Consider the following 25,400-nt stretch of genomic DNA (forward strand, 5'->3'; position numbering starts at 1 on the left):
CAAAAGGAACACATATAGCAAATGAAATGAAATCCAAGCCAATAAGATCATTAAGTGAGCAAATCCAACAAGATGAGTGTGTGTGGTTGGGTAATCAGACAGTCGGGTGTTTGAATCCTGGTGGATCCGCTTAGCTTGTCTTCTTTTCGAAGTCACCATAGAGCTTGACAGTTATTTGCTATCAGCACCCAAGGAAGATTCCACTTACCAGGCCATAGTATTCAAGTCTATTTTTTATTTTTTATTATTGAGATTACCATTTTTTTTTAACTGATTTTATGTATTACTGTTTTTGCTTTCAGTACGATGGTGGAGATTTTGAGACATATGCAATACATATTTCACATCTATTGGGTCACAGCATAGGAATGAAGCATGATAATAATAGAACATGCCATTGTTCTAGGAGCATGTGTATAATGAACCAGAATATAAAGTAAGTGGGACTTGGTTATGCATCTTTTGTTAAAATACTTTATATTTTTATCTCCATATTCAAAATGAAAATTAGTAATTTCTTTTGATTAGTGTCTGAAATACCATTTAAAACAAATCATTCTAACCATTGTGGTTTACATCTAGTGAATGCTCAGTTTTACTAGACAAATAACTTAAAAAACAGTGAGTAGGAATCTGGCTTTTTATGTAGTGTACCAATATAGGGGTACACCATGCAAAAAGTCCAGGCGACCCTTATTGGTTTACATGGGCTTACTTCAATAATCCCAAGTCCTCTATTTGTGGTATTGTATCATAATTGCATTTCTATAAAGAGCTTACTACCACTGACGAGGCTTCAAAGCGCTTTTTCAGCAAGTAGCACGCTACTCCGGAACCCATAAAGGATTAGTGGTGAATTAGTATAGTGAAAAACAAAAGTAATTTGAGTGGTGGATATGGTAGTTAGTTATTTGGATTTAGAAGGATAGTGGAGGGATAGAAAAGGGAAAAAGGTTAGCATTTACATAGCGCTTGCTACCCCTGATGGGGTGTTGAAGCGCTCTTTCGGGGAGTAGCAAGCTACTCCAGTACACATAAAGGATTAGTGGTGAATTAGTATAGTGAAATATGAAAGTAATTTGAGTGGTGGATATGTTAGTCAGTGTGAGGAGGTGGCCTCTGTAAACTCTTTGCCCCTCCTCCCGTCATGCCTCCCGTCTTACCTGAACCCGAGCAGTTCCATTTCTCGGAGGCCGGGAGAGATAGAGTTAATCTCTCCCCCTGCCTCTTACACACAGGAAGGAGTCACGTCGGAAGAACACGGGAGCCAATGGGCGATCAGTGAGGCGGGACCCGCGGAGTATGAAAAGGTCACAGAAGAACTACTCAGCGTTCTTGAACCGGAAGGAGGAGCACGGAGCAGCGAAGCGGAGGAATCGACGGAGGACGAGCGCAAGCAGGAGAACAGCGGGAGGGAGAGCGTGAAGACTAACCCCAACGACGTCCACGAGCCCGAGGAAGAACCTGAGCTTTGGACTGAGGAGTGGTGGACGCCCCCAGTGGATGCTGATAAGCGGCTGCAATCCAGGAGGATTGCGGCTGACGCGGTACATGACTCAGGAGGGGAGGACAAATAAGGGAGGGGTTGGAGGTATACAATGGGGCACTGTAAATACTTGCGTGCACAACCCCTTTTCACGTCTTGTTTGTAGAGCCTCACGCTCATGAGCACTTGTGACCCTCACGCTGCTTCCTAATAGCTACTGCACTTCCCCGTTAAATTACTTCACCAGCTATCAGAAGCTTGTCTCAGGTTAAAACGCCTTTTTCCTATTCCCAACATCCCCCATAAATCTATTCAGCTGTCACTGTCCAAAATTCCCCAAACCACGAAGGGTGCAACTCAACTCGGTGTAGGGTTCTCAATTCGGGACTGAGACCAGTTAATTTACCGCCCTTTCTGTCTGTGTTTTACTGAGGCTGACACGGCTTCCGGGGTGCGTGACCATATCAAGATTACCAGTAAAAAAAGGGAGAAGAACCCCGAGAGCATCACATAAGCCCTACAAGGAAGAAGCCCTCAGTGTCGCCCGGTGAATTATCTCCTGGACATTCAGTGATCCCCCCCGCTTTTTTTGGAGTATTGAATAAATTCTAACATCATTGATCCACGAATTCGGCCTCCTCGCTTCTTCTTTCTCCCATCCCTCTCACAGTCAGTTATTTGGATTGAGAAGGATAGTGGAAGGATAGAAGAGGGAAAAAGGTTTGTATTTATTTAGCACTTGCTACTCCTGATGACGTGTTGAAGCGTTTTTTCTGCCCTGACATCTCAAGCTAGGCGGGAGCGGTCCCGCAAGCGACTCGAGCTCAGGCAGTCGGCCCCACGCCGTTCCAGGTCCCGGTCCCACGGGAGGTCGAGGGACCGGTCGCGGGGTCGGAGTCAGCACACTCCGGAAGTGGACATCGGTCGTCAGGATCCAAGTCCTCAGGTAAGAGGCATGAGAGGTCGGAGAGACATCATCGTTCCTCCGACACACCCCGACGCTCGCACGATGCGGCCTGGGGTTCGGGCGACACCGCCCACGCGGCTCCGAGGGAGTCGCAAGCGTCGCCGCCTGCCCCACACCTTCGGGTCCCTGGGCACGGCGCGACGCCGGAGGAGATCGAGCGGTACCTCATGGCCATAAGGTCCCTCCCTCCTCGGTCGGGTTCCGTGGCGCCTCCGGGCCCAACGTTCCCGGCTGGAGGCCCTAGCGGGTCGGGTGCTTCGGCCCCGACGCCACAGGACCTCACCGGATCCGCTTCCGGATCCGGGTCGTCGCCGGTCGACCTCACGACCTCATCGGCGCCGGCCCCACGGGTGTCGCCCCCGGCGCCCACTGTGGACGCCGTCCCCAATGTTCCCTTTGGTCCGACTCTGGCGCTGGAACAGCGCCGCTGGGTGCCGCTTCCGACGGCCTTTGGAGATTTTTATTTCCATGAGGAGGCCCCGTCTGTTAATCATGTTTTACAGGAGACGGGCGACGAGGGAGATTGGGAGGGGTCTGAGGACCCTCTGGCACTGGAGTGCCAGTCTCAACAGAACTGGACATATGAGCTTGGGGAGGCCAGTGGTATTGACACTTCACCAGACACTGGATTTGTCTCCCCTCCAACCGTGGCTTCGGAGAAGGGGTCTACTTACAGTCTAGTGTTGACGAGGGCGGCCAAGGCCTTAAACCTTGAGCTCCCCGTCGCGGCCGTGAGGACTAACCTCCTCACTGAGGTCCTCAAACCGCAGTCAAGCTCCAGCGAGCCTCTGCTGCCGTTCAATGAGGTCTTGTGTGACGTTCTTGTGGGCACTTGGTCCAAGCCCGCCACAGGTCCGCCTGTGGATAGGAACGTGGCCAGACGCTACCGCCCGGCCCGGGCGACCCTTGCTTTTTGTCCACCCATCCCACCCCCGAGAGCCTGGTTATCCAGGCCTCCACTTCCCAGACCGCATTCCCGTTGGCTCCGCCCGATCAAGAATCCAAGAGATATGAACAGTTCGGGAAGAAAGTGTTCTCGTCCCTAAGCTTAGGGCTGCGGTCTGTCAACACTGCCTGTCTCTTAGGCCGCTATACCCACACCCTGAGGGACGCGGTCACGGACGTGCTGCCACAATGTCCAGAGGAGGTCCGGGCTAAACTCGCCCAAACCCTTGTGGAGGGCCGAGATGCAGCGCGATATTCCATCTGGTGTGGGCTGGATACCACAGACTCACTGGTCAGGGCGATGGCAACGACAGTGGCGGTTCGACGCCACACCTGGTTGAGGTCCGCCAACTTTTCAGCCGATGTCCAGGCCACACTTCTGGACATGCCGTTTGATGGCCGTCGCCTCTTTGGCGACAAGGCAGACCATGCGCTTGAGCGTTTTAAGGACTCCAGGGCTACAGCCAAGTCCTTGGGCCTCTCGGCCACACGCCAGCAATCGGGTGCCTTTCGCTCCTTTCGTGGCCAAGGAAGGGGCACCCCCACATGTGCTGCCAGCCACGCAACGCAGAATGTTCAACAGCAGGGTGGCGGCCGTGGAAACCACCGTGGCGGCGGTCGGGGACAACGGCGAGGCCAGTCCACACCTCCCTCCGCAGCACCTGCCTCAAAACCTTCCTAGTCCGAGTTTTCAGGCCCATGTGACGCCAGTGGGAGGCAGGGTTTGCCATCACCTCTCCCACTGGCGCACTGTCACGTCGGACAGGTGGGTGCTGCAGATCGTCCTTAGGGGCTACTCCCTCCCCTTCGAGGCGACCCCTCCAGCCATGCCACCGCAATTCCACCGCGTGTCGGGGGATCACTTGCACATTCTGCAAGAGGAAGTCACGGCCCTCTTGGCCAAGGGGGCCATCGAACGCGTTCCTGGGCCAGAAGTAGGGTGTGGTTGTTACTCCCACTACTTTCTGGTACCCAAGAAGGGCAAAGGGGGCCTTCGCCCTATCTTGGACCTACGGAACATCAACGGCTTCCTCCGGAAGGAGAAGTTCAAGATGCTGACTTTGGCTCAGGTCTTAGCTGCCCTGGACCCTGGAGACTGGCTGGGAGCGTTGGACTTGCAGGACGCTTATTTTCACATCCCCGTCCTGCCGGCCCACCGGCGTTACCTGCGGTTCACATTAGGCAACGAGCACTTTCAGTTTACCGTGCTCCCCTTCGGCCTTACCAGCGCCCCACGGGTGTTCACGAAGGTGATGGCGGTGGTCGCAGCTCATCTGCGCAGGTTAGGGGTGTCAGTCTTCCCCTACCTCGAAGACTGGTTGTTGAGGGCGGGTTCGCCCCAGACAGTCGTCAGCCACCTCCAGACTACGGCTGACCTCCTGCACTTGCTGGGGTTCTCCATCAACGTGCCGAAGTCGAACCTGTGTCCCTCTCAGAAGCTCCTCTTCATCGGAGCGGTTCTCGACTCGGCGCAATTTCGGGTTTACCCACCCGAACAGCGGGTTCGGGATATACAGGCTCTGATTCCAATCTTTCAGCCTTTATCCCGAGTCTCGGTCAGGTTGACGCTGCGGCTTCTGGGGCTGATGGCCTCCTGCATCCTTCTGGTGCATCACGCCCGGTGGCGGATGCGGGCTCTGCAGTGGGACCTGAACTTTCAGTGGGCCCAGCATCAGGGCAACTTTTCCGATCATGTCTTGATCTCGGAGGGCACTGCGAAAAAGCTGCAGTGGTGGCTCACGGACCGCGAATGGGTCAATGGCAGATCCCTCTCCCTACCTCACCCGGAGCACGTAGTTGTGACGGACGCGTCCCTCCTGGGCTGGGGAGGCCACATGGGAGAGGCGGAGATCAGAGGCCTCTGGTCTCCGGTGGAGTCCCGGCTCCATATCAACCTTTTGGAGCTGCGGGCGATCCGACTAGCACTGAAGGCATTCCTCCCCTCTGTCCGGGGGAGTGTAGTGCAGGTGTTCACGGACAACACCACCGCCATGTGGTACTGCAACAAACAGGGCGGGGTGGGGTCATGGACCCTATGCCAGGAGGCTCTGCGCCTCTGGCAGTGGCTGGAACATCAGGGCGTGACCCTGGTGGTTCAACACCTGGCAGGCTCTCTGAATGCCAGGGCGGACGAACTCAGCCGTCGGTGCATAATGGATCACGAATGGCGTCTGAACTCGGACGTGGCGCAAGGCCTCTTTCAGCAATGGGGAGAGCCTTGGTTAGATCTATTCGCCACAGAAGAGAACGCGCAATGTCATCAGTTCTGCGCGTTGGAATTTCCAAGGCGGCACTCGCTCGGAGACGCTTTTCATCGCGAGTGGAGTTGCGGTCTATTGTACGCCTTTTCGCCTATACCACTTCTGCCTAGAGTGCTGAAGAAGATCAGGCGCGACCGGGCCCAGGTTATTCTTGTGGCTCCGGACTGGGCACGAAGATACTGGTATCCCGAGCTACTCAGCATGTCAGTCGATCCCCCGATGCGTCTGCCTCTTCAGGAGGACCTTCTGTCGCAGCAGCAGGGGACGGTTCTGCACCAGAACCTGTCCAGTCTCCACCTACAAGCTTGGAGATTGAGCGGCGGCAGTTGAGGCCATTTGACTTGCCTCCCGAAGTCTGTGATATCATTCTGGCAGCCAGGCGTCCCTCCACAAAGTCGGTATACGCCTGCAGGTGGAACAGATTTGTGGCATGGTGCACAGCAAAGGCTGTGGACCCTCTCTCTGCACCCCTTTCTGAGGTTCTCCTCTTTCTTCTTTCTCTTGCCCAGCAGGGCTCTGCTCTGGGCACTCTCAAGGGGTACCTTTCTGCCCTTTCCGCCTTCTTACGGCTACCTAATCAGCCTTCCTTATTCAAGTCCCCCATTGTAAATAGGTTTTTGAAGGGCATCACACACATGTTCCCTCCTGTTCCCTTCGTGATGCCCCAGTGGGACTTGAATCTTGTACTTACTTACCTAATGTGTGCTCCCTTTGAGCCGCTCCATAACTGTCCTCTCCGTCTTCTTACTTTGAAGACTGCTTTCCTGGTGGCCATCACCTCTGCCAGGAGGGTGAGTGAGCTCCAGGCTCTTTCTTCTACACCTCATTTCCTCTCTGTCCATCCGGACAAGGTTGTGTTGCGGACGAGACCCTCTTTCCTGCCCAAGGTTGTCACGGCCTTCCACATCGGGGAGTCCATTACCTTGCCCACCTTCTTTCCGCCTCCGCATCCCTTGAAAGAGGAAGAGAGGCTCCACCGTCTGGACCCAAACCTGCGCTCTCTTACTATCTGGATGACCAACTCTTTGTTGGTTACGCTGGCGCTAAGAAGGGAAAGACGGTGCACAAGAGGACCATCTCACGGTGGATCATCTTGTGTATCCAGGCATGTTACTCCATGGCCAAAAAGGAGCCCCCTGCTGGATTGCGGGCTCATTCTACTCGGGCCACGGCGACTGCAACTGCCCTGGGCCGAGGAGTGCCCTTGCAGGACATTTGCCAGGCAACTACGTGGGCCTGGCTGCACACGTTTGCAAGACACTACTGCCTGGACAGCCAAGTCCGGATGGATGGCTTCTTTGGCCGTTCCGTCCTCCAGGACTTTCTGGTATGATTATTGGTTCGCAGACCCACCACCGGGGTTGGTATTGCTGGGGTATCTATTCTAAGGAAAGGAATCTATCACTAACGTGTCTCTTTCAGATGCACAAGTTACTACTTGTGTAACGATATATCTGTAAGAGACATTAGTTAGTGATAGATTCCTTACCGACCCACCCATCCCCCCCGTTCTGCGAACCGATATCTAGGGTTAAGGTCATCTCCTTTCAGGGCCCTAGTTTCATGGCACCAGTGTTGGTTCTATCATGGCTCTGCGTCTGCGTTTCTGGCGCGGAAAAGCTGTGTATCAGAACTGACGTCAGTGCGCATGGGCGGCATCTAAGTACTCCGACGACGTCATTCCGGCGCTAACGACGTGGACGACGGACGCGGAGCCGCGGACGACGCCTACCGACGCGCAGGGGTATTGCTACGCAAAAATTTCCGGATCCAGTCTGACGCCTGGGGATATTCTAAGGTAAGGAATCTATCACTAACTAATGTCTCTTACAGATATATCGTTACACAAGTAGTAACTTGTGCATTAATTTGAGTGGTGGACATGTTAGCCTGTTATATGGACTGAAAAGGATAGTGGAGGGATGTTTTGGGATTAGTAAATAGGAGGTGGAGGGGGAAGAGTCAGAGGGACGGGTTTAGAAAGGCTTGTTTTGGGGGATCGGAATAGTAAAAGAGGTATGAGATGATGCGAGGAGGGGTAGAGTAGGGAAGAGTCTAGAAAGGGTTATTTTGGGGGTCATAGTAGTGGTATGGGGTTTGGGATGAATGAGAGAGTGATGGTAGAGGATATAATGATAGAGGTATAGGGTGAGAAATAGGATAGTGCATTAAATATGCTGAATTAAAAGAAAAGTAATAAATATATAGATCCAGAAGTACATGAAACGTATATAGATGCATAAAGGAAGGTAGTATATGTAGATTAAAGATGCATTAAATAAACTACGGCTTTCAAGTGTTGTGCTTCAACTTAATTATATTTATTTATAGATTTTCTTTGTAATTCAATAGTGGAACAATTGTTGATAAATAGTTATGATAAAAAGATTTAATTAATTATGCAGTCACTTATATACATGTTTAAAACAGAATAATGTAACTATCAGTAATATGTACATTTGTTAAGTAGAACTAATGAATATCTATATTTTTTCAAACATAATTATTCTACATGTTTATAAAAAGCAATACACATATATAGGTACATATTTATAGTACAAATAATTGTTTGTTTATATACAGGGAGATATGCTGTATATTTCTGTTTGCATATGATGGTTATGTGGATAAGAGCCAATTCTTGTGTAGTTTTCCGAAGATAAGGTGGTTATCCGTGGATCTTATGTTGAGGGGTAAACATTTCCACAGTTTGGCTGCTTGAACAGAGAAGAATGTGCCTCCCATGTTTTTTTTAGGTCGCGCAGAGAGACCTAATGCCGCCCATCCACAAAGCTGACTTTTACTATGAGGATTTTCAACAGTTCACGTGAATTACAATCACGTGACCTGCTCTCATGCACGAGCCTTCCCCCTGGCAGCAGCATTTCTCCTTTCACGGCCGCCAGGCCACTTCAAAGGGATCCGCTGCCCCGCCCCCTGCTTCACGGCCATCTGTTCCCCAGCACAGGCAGCCCAGCCCAGCAGGTAGCCCACCCCCTCCCTCTCCAGCGCCTGCCTTCTCTCTCGCATCGCTTCACTGCTGGCCCGTTTGTTACTTGTTTTACATGCAAACATGTTGCCTGCGTATATTACATGTATTTACTTGTTTTTTTCTTTTTGCAGAGTTTTTATATAGTACACACATTCATTTTGTTAGGCACGGGGAGATTAAGTTTGCTCCTCAAATGCTGTTGCTGTGCCATCTCTCTAGTTTTCCTCTGTGCCGCTTCTTAGGTTAGATAGCGAGTTCACCATTCCTCCACGCTCACTCCCGCCCCTCCCCCGCCCCTTGCACGTTCACCCCGACCGGCCGTGCATGCCTGCTGGCTTTGCCCCAGCCTCACACGATCACTGACGGTGCCCCAGCCGACTCTGTCCCAGCCTCACATAGCACCGACTTTGCCCCAGCCCCACCAGCCTCGATTCTGCCCTTGAAGTATAGATCTGACTGGCCCTCATGACTCCGCCTGTGCTCAGCCGTCCTCGCCTGTACCCTCCAGGCGAGGCGCAGATCTAGCTCTTTGCCCCCCTTTCAGCTCTGAGGCACTGAGAAGTGCATGCCCTCCCCGCCTGCAGCTGGCCTTGTTTAGTAAAGGTGTGCATTATATATTTTAAAACCCTTTCCATTTGTTTTATAAATTAATTTATTTACATCCGAAAAGGGCAAGGTTGCGTGTGTGTGCGCGTGTTTCAAAGTATCCCCCCACCCCCTTCTTCCGGCTTATGCTTGTTGCTGCCCGCCTTCGGTGCATATTCAGATCTCTCCGGACTCGCAAGGTAAGTCTTTTTATGTGTAAAAGCATCTGAAAGCTACCACTTCCTCTCCTAACGCGGTGGCTCGTCTCATATGGCATTTGTAGGTTTCTTCTGTGCTGTTTGCGTGCTTCAGTTACCTATTTGTGTCATTTGTTCATGGTAGAAGCTGGCGTTGTGTTTAGTTGAATGTCCTTGTTTGCATTTGGGCCAATGGCACCCTGGCGACATCTCAGTAAGGGCTACAGTTCAAAGTGCTGCAAGCACTACACAAGCTCAGATTAGAAGTCTGAGGGGTGGATTACTCTGTCACAAATGCGGCAGATATCTTGTATGTCTTATTAACAGTGCCAGGATATAATGCACTTGAAGTAAGGCGGATAGGTCAGAGTAATTAGTCCACAGTGCTGAGTGCAGTTGCCAAAGCTCTGTTTTGAAGATCGAGGCCTACTGGTATTTAATGCTGATGCACCAGTTACCAAGGCTGGTTGGTCTTGAAGCCCCCCTCACCCTCCCAAACCCTCACACCACCTCACCCTCACACCCCCTCACCCTCACACACCCCCTCACCCTCACACACCCCCTCACCCACCCCCTCACCCTCACACACCCTCACACCATCACACCCCCTCACACCCTCACAACATCACACTCCTCTCACCCTCACACACCCTCACTCACTCTCACACCCCCACACTCACCCTCACACCCCCTCACCTTCACACCCCCTCACACCCCCTCACCCTCACACACCCCCTCACCCTCACACCATCTCACCCTCACTCACCCTCACACCCTCTCACACCCTCACCCCATCACCCTCACACCCTCACCCCTCACCCTCACACCTCCCCACCCTCATCCCCTCACCCTCACAACCCTCTCACCCTCACAACCCTCTCACCCTCACAACCCTCCCACCCTCACACCCCCTCCCACCCTCACACACCCTCTCCCTCACCCACCCTCACTCACCTTCACTCACCCTCACACACCCTCACCAGCATAGCATAACAAAACATAGCATAGCATAACAAAGCACAGCATAGCATAACAAAACAAAGCATAGGATAGCAAAACAGAGCATAACAAAACAAAGCATAGGATAGCAAAACAAAACATAGCATAGCATAACAAAACAAAACATAGCAAAACACAACAAAGCATAGCATAGCATAAAAACACAACAAAACATAGCATAGCATAACCAAACATAGTATAACAAAACATAGCATAACATAACAAAGCATAGCAACCCAAAACATAGCATAGTATAACAAAACACAGCATAGCAGAACAAAACATAGCAGAACATAACAAAGCATAACATAACATAACAAAGCATAGCATAACAAAACATAGCATAACAAAACAGCATAACAAAACATAGCATAAAAAACATAGCATAGTAAAGCATAGCATAGCAAAACATAGCATAACAAAACATAGCATAACAAAACATAACATAACAAAACATAGCATAGCATAACAAAACACACCAAAACATAGCATATATAACATAATCCACATTTTGTAAGGCGCACAATCACCCGTAAGGGTCTCTAGGCGCTGGGGGCCGTCGGCAAGATTAAGCAAGCTATTGCCCAGCGCCACATGGTGCTGAGCTAATCTGCCGTCGGTGCCGGGGATCAAACCGTGATCCCCAGATTTCGGAGTCAGTTGCCCTAGCTGCAGCGCCACACCTCTAACAAAACATAGCATAGCATAACAAAACATAGCATGACAAAACACGACATAGCATAACAAAACGAAGCTTAGCATACCATAACAAACCATAGCATAACAAAACATAGCATAGGAAAACAAAGCATAGCATAATAAAACACAACAAAACATAGCATAGCATAACAAAACATAGCATAGCATAACAAAACATAGCATAGCAAAACACAACTAAACATAGCATAGCATAACAAAACAAAGCATAGGATAGCAAAACAAAACATAGCATGGCAAAACATAGCATAGTATAACAAAACATAGCATGACAACAAAACATAGCATAACAAAACACAACAACACATAGCATAACAAAACATAGCAAAACACAACAAAACATAGCATAGCAAAACAAAACATAGAATAGCATAGCAAAACATAGCATAGCATAACAAAACACAGCATAGCATAACAAAACAAAGCATAGGATAGCAAAACAAAGCATAGCATAATAAAACACAACAGAGCATAGCATAGCAAACCATAGCATAGCATAACAAAACATAGCATGACAACAAAACATAGCATAACAAAACACAACAACACATAGCATAACAAAACATAGCAAAACACAACAAAACATAGCATAGCAAAACAAAACACAGAATAGCATAGCAAAACATAGCATAGCATACCAAACACAACAAAACATAGCATAACGAAACATAGCATAGCAAAACAAAGCATAGCATAATAAACACAACAAAGCATAGCATAGCAAACCATAGCATAGCATAACAAAACATAGCATAACAAAACACAGTATAGCATAGCATAACAAATCAAAGCCTAGGATAGCAAAACATAGCATAGCATAACAAAACAAAACATAGGATAGCAAAACAAAACATAGCATAAAATACAGCATCACTCAGCACCACCACAGCATCACTCAGGGGCACCACAACATCACTATGCGCTACCACAGAATCACTGAATGCCACAGCATCACTCGTTCGGCACCACAACATCACTCAGCCCCACCACAGCATCAATCTGTGCAACCGTTCAAAAACAACTGGTTCAAATTTGTTCTCTCAATGTTTCAAGCTTTATTACAAATGTCACAAAAAGATGTCAAAATTTCACTTCTGTTCTTGTATTTTCTTCACAATAAAATACACTGAGCATAATCTTCACAAAAATGATTTACAAAAGTTTAAGCTATTGTCATTATAAATTACAATAACTTTTATTTAAGTATTAATTATTTCAAAAAATTAAAAGCCATTGTTATTTGTAATATCAATACATGTAAGTCACGTAAATACAACACATATTGCATTACAAATGCTATGGGTGTCACATTTGCAAAAGTTATAACTACTGGCATTGTAAATCACAAAGCTATTAATTTTGCGATTTTCAAAAACAAAACATAAATACAAAGTGTGTCATTTACAATACCAATATCTCAAACTTTCCTAATGCGAGACCTATTGCATTGCAAATGCTTGTTCTAGTATGTTGGGATTTTGAGGCGAGGTGCCACTCTAGAGCGGAGGATCCTTTGTGAATGTGTTTGGTTATTTTATTCCTAATGAAGAGCGGTCCCATTCCATGCATCACTTTGTGGGTGATACAAAGCCACTTGAACGTGGATCTTCTGGCAACCTGTAACCAATGCAGAGCTTTCACAGCAGGGGAGGTGGGGTTTTGCGGTTTTATGTGTAAGAGTAGTCTGACAGCCGAGTTCTGAATCCGTTTTAGTCTTTTCATGGCCATTAAAGGGGATCCGTGGTGGAGGCTATTGGCGTACTCGAGTTTGGATACAACAAGGGAGATGGTAGCCTGACCCTTGTGTGGAAATCCCAAATGGGGGAAGATTAATCGCAGAGCTTTTATAGTAACAAAGCTTGATTTTGATAATTTGTTCACTTGGGCATTCATTGACAGCAAGCCGTCCATGGTCATTCTGAGGTTTCTTACTTCCTTCGATACTTTAGGCGGTGTTCCAAGATCATCAGGCCATGGTGGGAGTGGGTCATAATTTTTCCAATTGCCAAACATGAATATTTCTGTTTTCGAAGCATTCAATTTGAGATGGAGTATTTGCGTGTCATATGCAGATTTATAGCAGGTGAGGTGAAATTGATTGATCAGTGTCGGTAATGACATAATGTAGATGTTGAAAAGCATGGGAGTTTGTTCCACGGTCAATAGGTGGATGCATGTAAGGTGGTTTTAGGTGCGTCGCTTAGTGTTTAATATTGGAAAGCAAGCAAATGGTGGTCTGACAATGTGACTGGAGTCATTGTTTGAAAGGTAACTAGTTCTGTATTAGCAAAAATGACACCTAGCATGTGTCCAGCGATGTGTGTGGATTTTTGTGGATGATCTGATGCAGGCTCAGTGCGTCTGGGCCAGCGATGATTGTTTTCGGATGGGGCGTATTGGGTTTGTCAAATCAAATGTTGAGGTAAGACAGATCGCATAGCTTGGAGTGTAGTGTTATGAGGTTTGCAACCGTTTCTAGAAGTGTGTCTGGGAATGTTGCATTGCTAGGTGGAGGTCTGTGAAGGGGCAGGAAGTTACAGGAGGATGACAGTGTAGGATTGCATCTGGTGAAAAGGTCATCACAGTTTTTATGGAAACGTCAACAGCTTTGGTGATATGTGATTTTTTTCTAAACACATCAGCTAGACTACCTCCTCTTTTTGCCTATACTACATTTGGTTATCGTTTGATAGCATAGAGGAACGGCTTCATGCAGATCTGGAGCCATATTATCTCCCAGCCATGATTCAGGTATGAAGAGTATGTCAGGTTTTGTGTCAGTGAGAAGGTCGTAGACGTGCAGTTTGTTTTTAGAGAGCGATTGAGCATTTATTAGTAGACAGTTTAGAGAATATACTTTGGCAATAGTGTGATTTTGTTTAGTAGAAGAGTGATCAGTCACTTGTGGGCTTGTGGAAGGTGTGTCCTTAGTGTTGGTATTAGCTGTATGAGGATAGCAATCGTGTAGCTGTTCTGTATCAATGTTCTTCGTCCAGCAGGCTAAGAAGGCGTTTTGATGGGTCTGCGTGTGTAGGTGGTGGAGGTGGTGATTGAGAGTGAGTTGGTGTGCTGTGTTGTTTTTGTAGTGTAACCTTGTTGTGCAGTAAACATGGAGAAGCAAAGTTATGTGGCATGTGGCTTATTTTGTTTGCGTCTGTTTATGGCGGAAGGTGTATGAATTAGTTGTGGTGGTGCAGCATGCAGGTAATGTAGTTAGGTTCTAAATTGTCCAATGGATGAGAGGCGGTTAAAAGAGAGTTGCTGTATGGGTTGGGTGGGGTAGAAGAGACAAAGCTTGGAATCGGAGTTTGTTCATTTGTGTAGTCTGAAAGGTGGGTGTATGTTTGTATATTTTTATGGAAAGTATTCTTTATTTGAAGGTTTTATATAGCACAAACAAGACCCTTGCGGTATCAGAGCGCTTTACAGATGTTGGAAACGGGTCAAGCATGGAGGAATAAAAATATAGGTGATTCAGATATAAAGTGATCACTAATAAAGACTAGTAATTGTATTACAGTGATAAATAAGTAATTCAAGTAAATTTAGCCATGTGAATCGACTTCACTTCTTTTTTGAAGGCAGCAGTAGAAGGATTCAGTCTTGTTTCTGTGGGCAAATCATTTCTGACTCTGGGAGCCATTCTTTAGAAGGTCCAGTTGTAAGTTTTCCCTCACAACCCTTTCCACTTCAAGATCTACTCCTGGCCACCAATATGAACTTTTAACCCTTTTCTTTGTTCTGACAATACCAAAATGTCCCTCATGACATAAATCTACTATCCTTTTCCTCAAACCTCTTGGTGGTATCATCTTTCCTCCTCTGTACACAAACCCTGACTTAACACTCAGCTTGCTCCTTACTTCCCAAAAACTTCTTTCCTCTGTCACATCTGGTTTCCTTTCTCCCCAACCTTCCGTGACCTTCACTTTAATTTTTTCCATCAATTCATCTTTTTCATATTGTAAAATCCATTCTTTTTTATCAATAGACTTCACTCCTTCTTCCTCGACCACAGGAATTTGATAATCATCCCACACATTCTAAGGTACTTCCTTAATTGGTAAAGGTATTCTGCTTAAACAGTCTGCTATTTTATTCTGTACACCAGGCACATATTTGATTCTGTAATTGTAATCTTGCAATCTCATTGAAAGCCTTGCGATTCTTGCCGATGCTCTTACCATTCCATTCGTAGTTAATAAATTCACTAATGGCTTATGATCAGTTCTTACATCAAATTCATTACCCCATAAATATGCTCTGAAATGTTCCATTCCCCACACACATCCAAGTGTCTCTCTCTCTATTACAGAGTAGAGTTCTTCAGTTGGGGTTAGACTTCTTGACGCAAATCCAAAATTTACTTCCTTATCACCACCTTCACTTTGTGTCCAAACCGCACTTAAACCTCTCCCACTGGCATCCACCGTTAACACACTCCTTAAATCAGGATCAAATCTCTTTATAGGCGTGGCATTGCATATCTCTCTCTTCAATGTCTCAAAACTCTCTTTACATTTCTCATTCCAATCAAATTTACTCTTCTGTTTGAGTAACTGTCTCAAATCATAAGACTTTTCTGCAATTTTATTTTACGAATTTGGAGTAATACTCCGCCAACCCTAAAAATGAACGTAGTTCATCTTTGTTCTTTGGCTCCGGTGCTTCACTCACTGCTTCCAATATTTCTTTCTTAGGAGATATGCCATCAATCCCAATATTGTGACCTAAATAAGCCACCTTTTGTTTAGCACACTTACATTTCTCAAATTCTGCTGTTAACCCTTTCTTCCTCAAAACATTGAATAAATCCTTTAACCTCTGATCATGTATCTTCCTATTTTCCCCCATTAATAATATGTCATCTTGAAAATACAACACACCACGAATGTCTCTCAAAACCTCACTCATTATCCTTTGGAAGACTGCCACCACAGAGGCTAGCCCAAATGACATCCTAACATACTGAAAACAGCCAAAATGTGTTATAAAAGATGTTATTTTCCTGCTCTCCTTATGCAATTGAATTTGATGGTATGCTGACGATAAGTCAACCGTGGAGAACCATCTCATACCTTTTGTTTTAGCTAATAACTCCTTAATTTATGGCAAAGGATATTTATCCACTTGGATCTCCTTGTTCACACTCCTCAAATCCACACACAATCTGATCTTGTCATTCGATTTGCGAGCTACAACAATCGGAGACATCCACACAGACGACTCAATCCTTTCAATTATTCCAGATGTTTCTAACCTCACCAATTCTTTTTCTAATTCACTCCTAACAGAAAATGGAACATTTGTCACTTTATAATTCACAGGAACAGCATTCTCCTTCAATTTTATTTCATGTTTGAACCCTTCAAGTATAACAATTTTTCTAGAGAAAACATCACTAAACTCCTCTCTTATTTCTTTTGTAAAATCATCACTCTCACTCAACACCATAACCTGTTCCTTTCCATTAGGATTTAATATTATATCCAAACTTGCCTGATCTCTCCATCCCAACACACTTGGTCCATATTCAGCAACATACATTCTACCCTCTGCTATTCTCCCTTTAAACTCAAAAGTCACATCTCTACACCCCACCATAGGAATGCTTTCCCCTGTGAAACTCCTTGGATTAATATCACTTTTTTGAAGTCTTCACCAATTTCATTCACAAATTTTCCTTTCCTCAAATCCAAATTAACAATAGTATATGGCAACCCTGAATCAGCCACCAACATTACTTTCACTCCGGCTACAACAATTTCACACTTTGGTTTACTTCTTCCATTACTCTTGACATCTAAAATAAAGTCTCTTATCATAAAAATCTCATCATCATCTTCAGAATCTTCTTCTCTTCTTTTGTCACATATTTTATCCTTGTAGCTTTGTCTTTCCTATAGCACACTCTTGCATAGTGACCAATTAATCCACATTCTGTACATTTCTGATCTCTCGCTCTACAAGCTCTACTATTAGCTAAATGAATATAGCTTCCACATCTATAACACGCTAAATTAGTTTGGTTTCCTCTTCTGTACTCATATTTTGTTGGATAACTAGTTTTCTTTTCTGTTTTAATATCATTGAACTTTTCTTATTTTTCCGCACCTACACTGTTTGCTCTTATGGTCTTCCTTACAACACACACTTCCTCTTTATCTTTTCCTTTCTCGTCATCAAGAGCTGCTTTTGCACATCTGACAAATACTTCAGCTTTTCTTACTACAGCAAGTACCTTGTGCAATGTTCCATCACCCATGGTCCACAATCTCTCTTGCACCCTTTTATTATTAGTCAACATGATGATTTGGTCCCTTATCAGTTCTTCTTCTATTTGTCCAAATCTACATTTCTCCGCCATTCTCCTTAAAACACTTAAATAATCATCTATCTTTTCATCCTGCTCTTGTTTCCTCCTGAAAAACTTGTACCTATCAATAGCTACACATACTGTAGGTGCATAATACCTCTCTAAGGGCCAGATGTAGGTGTCCAAATACCGGTCGGAAACCGCCGAAAATACTGATTTTCGGCCGTTTCCGACCGGTATTTGGACATTGGTATGTAGGGGATAGAAAAACTTACAGATTCGGTAATTTTACCGAATCTGTAATTTTAACGAATCAGTAAAATTACAGAATCGGTAAATTTACCGATTCTGTAAATTTTATCGATTCGGTAAAATTACCGATCGGTAAAAATACCGAATCTGTAATTTGCTATGTAGGTAGCACTCTTGACAGTGCTACAGGCCTTCAGAATTCGGTATTTTACCACCCAATACAATTGGGTGGTAAAATACCGAATTCAGGTGTACATGCACATCTGTGCATGTACACCTGTGCCATGCGACACACAGACATGCCCTTAGGGCATGTATGTGTGCCACATGGCACACAAGCCTGTACTTGGGGTGCTAGAGGGTGTCAAAGTGACACCCCCTGCACCCTTGTAGGATTCGGTATTAACCGATTCGGTAAATACCGAATCGGTATTGCCCGTTGATTCCTATGGGCTTCAAGGCCCATAGGAATCAATGGGCAATACCGATTCGGTAATTACCGAATCGGTAAATAACAAATCCTACCAATTCGGTAAAAATTACAGAATTTTTACCTACATCTTATTTACAGATTCATAAATACCGAATCGGTAAAATTCGGTATTTATGAATCGGTAAATAAGATTTACCTACATCTGGCCCTAAGTCATCTAACGCATTCTCATAAACATCTGTTTCATCTTACGCTCTTTCTTCTGCATTTGTTCATATTGTCTAATCCCTCCTGGTCCTAAGGAGTGTAATAATATTCCTTTTTTAATTTCTGGTGTCATATCTTCGTTTTTTAGTGAACATATCGTTTTTAAAATACACTTTACATTCTTGTCATCTAATTTTCGGTTCTCCAGGGTCAGTCAAAAATGGTATAGGAGGTGTCAATGTAAACTTTTGCGCTGCACACATTTTCCTCTGTATTATATTCCTTCTAATATCTCTTAATAACCTGTTCAAAAGCTCTTTTTCAAATGTATTATTCTTATTTCTCTGTTAAAATTAGCCCAATAATAAATTCTCCTTTCTTTTTCTTTTTCCTTCACAATTCCTTTTAAATTCATTCCATAAATAGTATGCAATTTATCCTCCTTTTTTTCCCCTTTATATATATCAGGATTCTGACCTCCTTTGTTACTCCTTATTATTCGCGTTTGTTGTAATTCACAAACGCCACAAACTCCTGTTCCTCAATATTTCCTTTGTTCCCAATCTAAAATGACCGCCAACGTGCTTACGTGACACGCTCCGTTTATCTCTGCGTGGTGCCGCTTTTCGTCACAATCCTCTTGTTGCACGCGATACTTTCCTTCTAGCGTGATGACGCTTCCAGTGCACGTGATACTACTGCCAGCTTCTCACGCGCACAACGCCTTCCACGCGCTGCTCCTCTCGCGCTAGGTAAGTCGTCTTTCCTCATTTTTACTTATTTTCCGCTCAAATTAAGTCATCCGCACCACTTTTCAGCTAAATTACTTATTCCGCTTCCTCACCTCAGTCTTTTAATTTGATACTCCTTCACTTCTCACGTCAAGCACTTTTACTCAATTCCTCTTCTTCCGTGGGCTCATGCAGAGTTACCGATCCTCAGTCGCCAAATTGTAAGATATGCTCGTACTCCAAATATGTTCATTAGATGCTTTATTGGCTACTCTAAATCATGAATAACATTACGATGTAAACATCTCCCAGGCCCCTTCATCAACTGTACTTCTCAGAATGCTCATGCGAACATTCACATTCTACCAGGGATGTCTCATGCATTCCAAACATGGAATGCTTCAACACCACAAATTCTACCCTTGAACTTTAGCCAGTTGAGGGCTGTAAGGTCTGGGGGGGTGTGTCAGGTTCTTTTTGAGCCAGTGATGAGTCTAGCAGCTGAGTTGATTGAGGCTCTTAGTGGGGCAATCTTTGATCTGGGGAGGCCGCATAGGGCTACCATCCCCTATTCCACTCTTGGGATTACTAGGGCTTGAACTGCCTGTTTGAAGTCGTTTGCTGGCAGGAAGGGTTTTAGTCTTCTCAATGTGTTCATGTGGAGATTTGCTCCTTTTGTGGAGGAGCTGATATGTTTCTGAATCTTTAGATTTCTGTCCAGCGTCACTCCCAGCTATTTCGCTGAGTCTACAATAAGGAGGTGTCTTGCTTTAGAAAATGTTGTTATGCTGTGTGCATGTTATGTTTTGTTTTTGAGGAGTAGTGAAAGGAGGTACTGATATATTTGATTTGAGATGGATTTGTTAGTATAGTATAACATGGATTTTTCAGGAATATTCAAGTGATGCATACATTTATAAGCGGAGGATACTCACATTATTTCTCTGCAAAACACCAAATAATTAGACTACATAATGACAAAATGAACAAAAAATAAATATTGCTAAATATGGACATAAATGTTCCAAAAATACTATAGAAGGATAGCTGTAAATATAAACCTGGCTGCTCGCATAGCGCACAATAACTCATTGAATGGCCTTTTGTCATCACATTTGTAGACATAAAAACAGTACTACAGTGCTATGCCATGTTGCACTATTCCTGTTCAATTATGATTTGAGTATTTCTGGACGCTAAAATACTTATTTGATCATGTTTAAAAACATACTCATTTTTCTTGATTCTATGTCATGATTATTTTCAAACAATATCTATTTTCCCTGGTTTAACACACATTTATCCCCTCCCCCCCATCTTCCCTTAGAGACTGAATTCCCTCCAGACACAAAGTAGATCATTTACACACTTCTGAGTTCAATAAATGACATATTACACTTTTTTTGTGAAACAATAACAACCAAGTTTGGAAACATGAGGCCATGGCTGGAGCAGCCTAACCCAGTGCTTATTTTGAGGCTGGGGGTCTGCGCTGCAATCCCTCAGCTGTTTCTCAGCCTTGGGATTGTAGGCTTTGAAGTACATGTGAGATTGGTGATTGGTCGGCTGTAGACAGCCGGCCAGTCTGACCTGCGCGCTGGCAGGGGGCTGCATTACTAGTGGAATCGCACCGATTAGCCCCGCTCCCTGCCATCGTGCTTACACATTAATAAAATTGTATTTAATACCATTTTATTAATGTGTGTGCCTGCTGCACTCGCAGCAGGCGGGGAGACGCTCCTCCGCCATAATGGAGGAGCCTCTCCTGTCAACATGTTATGCTCTCATGTTCACATTTGGAGTATTACGGCATGCGCTATTAGCAAGTGCTCTTTACGCGTTTGTTACAGGGGCGGCTCCTTCTCAGGAGCAGAGGAGCTTCGCTCCACCTGCTGCGAGCGCAGCAGGCAAACACAAATACATAACATGGTATTTCAATGCCATTTTATTTCTTTGCCACTGCACTGGCTCGTGCTGTGTACAGCGTGAGGGTGGGGGAAGGACTGATTTCTGCAAATGTAGGATTACAGCACTGGTCTACATTGATGTATGTCGTTACAACGCATACTTTTACAACGCATACCTTTACAACGCGTTTTCTGCAATGCAACATCCATTACAATGCATTCCATTACAACGCATGCCATTACAACGCATCTCTAAAAATTACCTTTACAACGCATTCCACTACAACGCATACTACCTTTACAACGCATACCATTACAACGCATACCATTACATTGCATGTATGGTAAGTATTGGATAGTGTAGGGGTAAAATTTACTATTCTAACTCCAGGGGGGTGCAACAGTAGGGTAAGTGTTGGATAGTGTAGGGGTAAAAAATACTATTCTAACTCCAGGGGGTGCAACAGTAGGGTAAGTGTTGGATAGTGTAGGGGTAAAAATTACTATTCTAACTCCAGGGGGTGCAATGGATGTTGCGTTGTAAAAGTTTTGTTGTAAAGGTAGTGCGTTGTAAAAGTTGCGTTGTAAATGATGTTCCCCGTCTACATTGTGCATGACGGATTGGCCAGCTGTCCACAGCCATCTTATCCGACATGCGCATTGTAGACCCAGCAATCCAAAGGCTGTGAAACAGGCCCCCAGGCTCAAAATGAGCCCTGGGTGAGCCTGCTCCCATCAATCCCGGAGCTGATTTGACCGGATGAAAGCAGCTTCAGGATTGGTTGGTGTTCTGTTCCACAAGCAGGAAGGAAGTCCTGCCTGTTCCTGCTTGTGGAAGGCAGAAGTGCGGCAGCGGTCGTGCTCCAGCTCCAAGTATCCAAGTATATGGTGAGTAGCGCCTTCACGCCTCACCATTTTTTATAGAAGGCAGCTGCCACTGATTTGTTAGCATACTTTATCATGCTGTTCTAGGAACATGCAGATGTATTGATTTTCAGTAGATAACAGTGTCTTTATTTTTTTTCAAATTCTGCCATTTGCGTTAAATAATAACGTTTTTGAAGTACTATGATATTTACATTTTTATTTGAAACATGAAATCACATCTTTAGAAAGAACAGTCCGGGTAATACATTATAGCATTGAATATGAGAATTGATCTCTACTCATTAGTCGTTGCCCGGCTGTGCAATTACTGTTGCTTCAGATTTGCATTGAAAAATGTTAACCTATTTGAAACTGTGTATTTCTCTCGCTCACATTCTTATTGCTATTTTCTGTTACCGAACGTCCGCCAAAAACTATTACCTGCCCCGCCTCGGCTTACCCACTTAGAGCACATATGGTCTCGTTACGCATTTATGTCCTTCAGTAAGGCAGGGTGGACACAATTTTGCAGTTTTGTAATATTTAAATGTGCCATTAAAACAACATTACATTTTTTCAGGAATGGACCGGTGGCCGTGACATTTAGCAACTGTAGTGTTTCAGACTTTGAAACATTTATCTCAAGGTTTGGAGCAACCTGCCTTCTAGTGTCACCGTATCTGAAAGTGGAATTACATCCCTCACTATGTGGAAATAAGTGGCTAGACGAAGAAGAAGAATGCGACTGCGGAAGTCCTTTGGTTAGTGATATGACACTAAACAGTTAATAGACTATTTGGCTGATGAAAAGTGATTGCATGGGGACACTACAGTGCTATGTTGTATACAGTGTTTAATAAAACATACATCCACAGCTGGGAGTTGGAACAAGGAATAAGACCCCTGTACACAGCCAGAGGAATAAAGGGAAGCCGAAAAGTTGCATAAATCCTTTTTTCTACTCCACAGACTTTCGGCGAGGTTCATAATAACATTTAGGTGAATCTTAGAGTATCATATGTCTAGGCATGCCAAATCTCTTGCTACCAATTCTTTTAACTAGGAGTGTTTTTTTAGGTCTCGTGGCGTAATAGCGTGTTAGCGCTGTGTCTGCCAGGAGATCTTTTGTCACTGGGTCTGCTTCCCAGGAGACAGCACCTGGCCGCGCGCATTTCCTCTTTAAGGAGTCGATTTCAGCGGGCCACGCGCACGCGAACGCGCTCGCGGTGGCCAGCTGCTGTCTCCTGGGAAGCTCCAACACCACACACTCATGCGCACACACGGAGACACACACACAAGCGCCCACGCACGCACGCACATATACAGAGACACACCTCCCCACCATCGCACACATACACACACGCACGCGCACACACGCCACCGCGTCTCCACTGCTCCTCTCCTGGCCAGGCACTCCGTGGGCGCGGGCTTCCCAAGACGGAAGTCCCGCCCCACGACAGGTTTCGTTTTGGGCGGCACTCAAAGACCGCTTCCTATCTTTAGCGGAACGTACACCTATAATAAAATCTGTCTTCGAAATGCTAAAAGCAGCATTATTATCTGTTTTTGGCGTCTACTCCATTAAAATTAAACTAAAGGTGAATTTCCATTCTAAAAACAGTTTAATAATGTTTTGTTGTAGCGAATTAAATTGGAGTAATCATTCCACCATCATAACTAGAGGTATAACTGTTTTAACAAGAAGGTAATTCGCAATATTATCTTTAAGGCTGAGACTGCGTTATTCAGTATTAGATTCGTATACCTTCATTGCAGTGTACCTACTCTCCGTTTACTGAATACAAATAAATACAATTTAAAGATGGCCGCCAGCCTGCACTCTAGTGGTTTTCCATACTAATTGGCAAGGCTGTACAGCGAGACAGAGCCACACAGGAGTGACGCCCCTTGTGGGCGCTTCTCCGAGCTGGAGCAGCTGCTGGGGGCTGCGGCAGAATGGTGAGCGACTTGCTGCTTGTGCGTGTGGAGGGTGTGCGGTGCATGAGCCGGGAGTGTTCTCACTGGGCAGGAGGAGCTAGCAAAAGCCTAGCCGGCGAAAAAGCGGGCACGGAGTGCTTGAACAGAGGGAACCAGCGTACAGGTACTGTGCCGGGACCCTAGCTCACTGGGGGAAGCTGCTTGTCTAGTAAGAGAGCATCCTTTCAGGGACATTGGAGGTGACAATGGAGGGGTGGCGGTGTTGATTAGCAGGACATGCCAACTGCACTCGAGGGCACATTGCGCGATGACACCTTGGGTGCACGAGTCATGCCATTTGAACGTTCGAGCTGTTGCAAAAGCACCAGGCATATAAATGCACTGTGCACTTTGTTCGTCGGATTATTTCGGAGTTAGGAGAATTCAAAATGGAACGTCATCTAGGATGAATGTGAAACCAGGGATATACGACTGCTCTGGTAGGAATTTTCAGGGGCATGAAAGGGGGGGGGGGTGTATCGGGCCTTAGTGTGTGCGCTGCAGAAGAGTAAGAACTGAGAAGGGATCGGCCGGGATACCGGAGAAGGCTTTTGGACAATATGAATCCCCATAATTTTATGTTCTATTAGGATGTTATGTTATGTTATGTTAAAGAAATTTGTAAGGCGCGACTAACACCATTAGGTTTCTTGGCGCCAAAATGAAGAGAGCAGATGGAGAAGCAACAGAGGACGTTTTATTGGTAAGATTCAGTAAAAAGAAAAGTTTTGAGAGAAGATCTGAATTTGGGGTACGGAGTGGACAGTCTGAGAGGCAGAGGGAGGGAATTCCAAAAAGTGGGGGCCAGGAAGGAGAACTTAAGCCCGCCATGTTTCTTCCTCTTGTATCTGGGAGTGGATAACAGGGCCAGTTGGGAAGACCGGAGAGTGCGAGGGGGAACATAGGGTTAAAGGAGGGAGGAGATGAAGTGGGGGCCGAGATCCCTCATAAAATGTGTCTGAGCTTTACCTGGAGCTGGGTGCCTTGAAACAGATATAGTCTTTTCTATGGTCCTTTTTCTTCTCAGAGACTGGGGTATTCAGAGAAGGCAGCACCTCCATGTTGCTCACAAATAGAGTGGTGAAGTCATGCCTGTGAATCATGAAGTGGAGCAGTCAGGAAAGGAGGAGCCGTATTACATGCCAATATGGTGTATGTTGGGAAAGAGTGAGATTGTATGTGCCCATCTGCTCTTTCCTTTCAAAGGTTACTGGAGAGCAGCTGGGTTAGCCCTGGGCATGTGTTAATAGAAAATGTATGTGCCTTGCTGGGGCTACTGAATTGCAAGGGGAGGTCCAGGGAAGGTGTAGGATAGAAAGTGACAGTTTTTCTCTGGTTCTGCCAAAATAGGTTGGTATTGATTCTACTGCGTGCCTCTTTCTTCCACCACCTTCAGCAACAACTAACAGCTACCAAAAAATCTTCCTAAAACAATACAGACTTTCATAACAAATTTATAAAACACATTGTTATATACAATGCCAATAGCTCAAACTTTAATGCTACGAGACCTATTGCATTGCAAATGCTTGTTGTATATTTTTTTAATTTCATGTAGTGA

The 25,400-nt window shown here is 45.4% G+C and overlaps 1 protein-coding gene across 1 annotated transcript in view; it reads left to right on the top strand.

Moving 5' to 3' along the window:
- The window catches only part of LOC147683289 (uncharacterized), a 1,765,034-nt gene that overhangs the window by 786,277 nt on the left and 953,357 nt on the right, over positions 1-25,400 (top strand). The window contains exons 11-12 of the mRNA XM_086942513.1: positions 303-436; positions 22,443-22,623. Of these exons, the coding sequence (XP_086798639.1) occupies positions 303-436; positions 22,443-22,623 (315 nt within the window). The remainder of the gene's footprint in view (positions 1-302; positions 437-22,442; positions 22,624-25,400) is intronic.

Source organism: Lissotriton vulgaris, chromosome 11, assembly GCF_964263255.1.
Source record: "Lissotriton vulgaris chromosome 11, aLisVul1.2, whole genome shotgun sequence".
NCBI lineage: Eukaryota > Metazoa > Chordata > Amphibia > Caudata > Salamandridae > Lissotriton > Lissotriton vulgaris.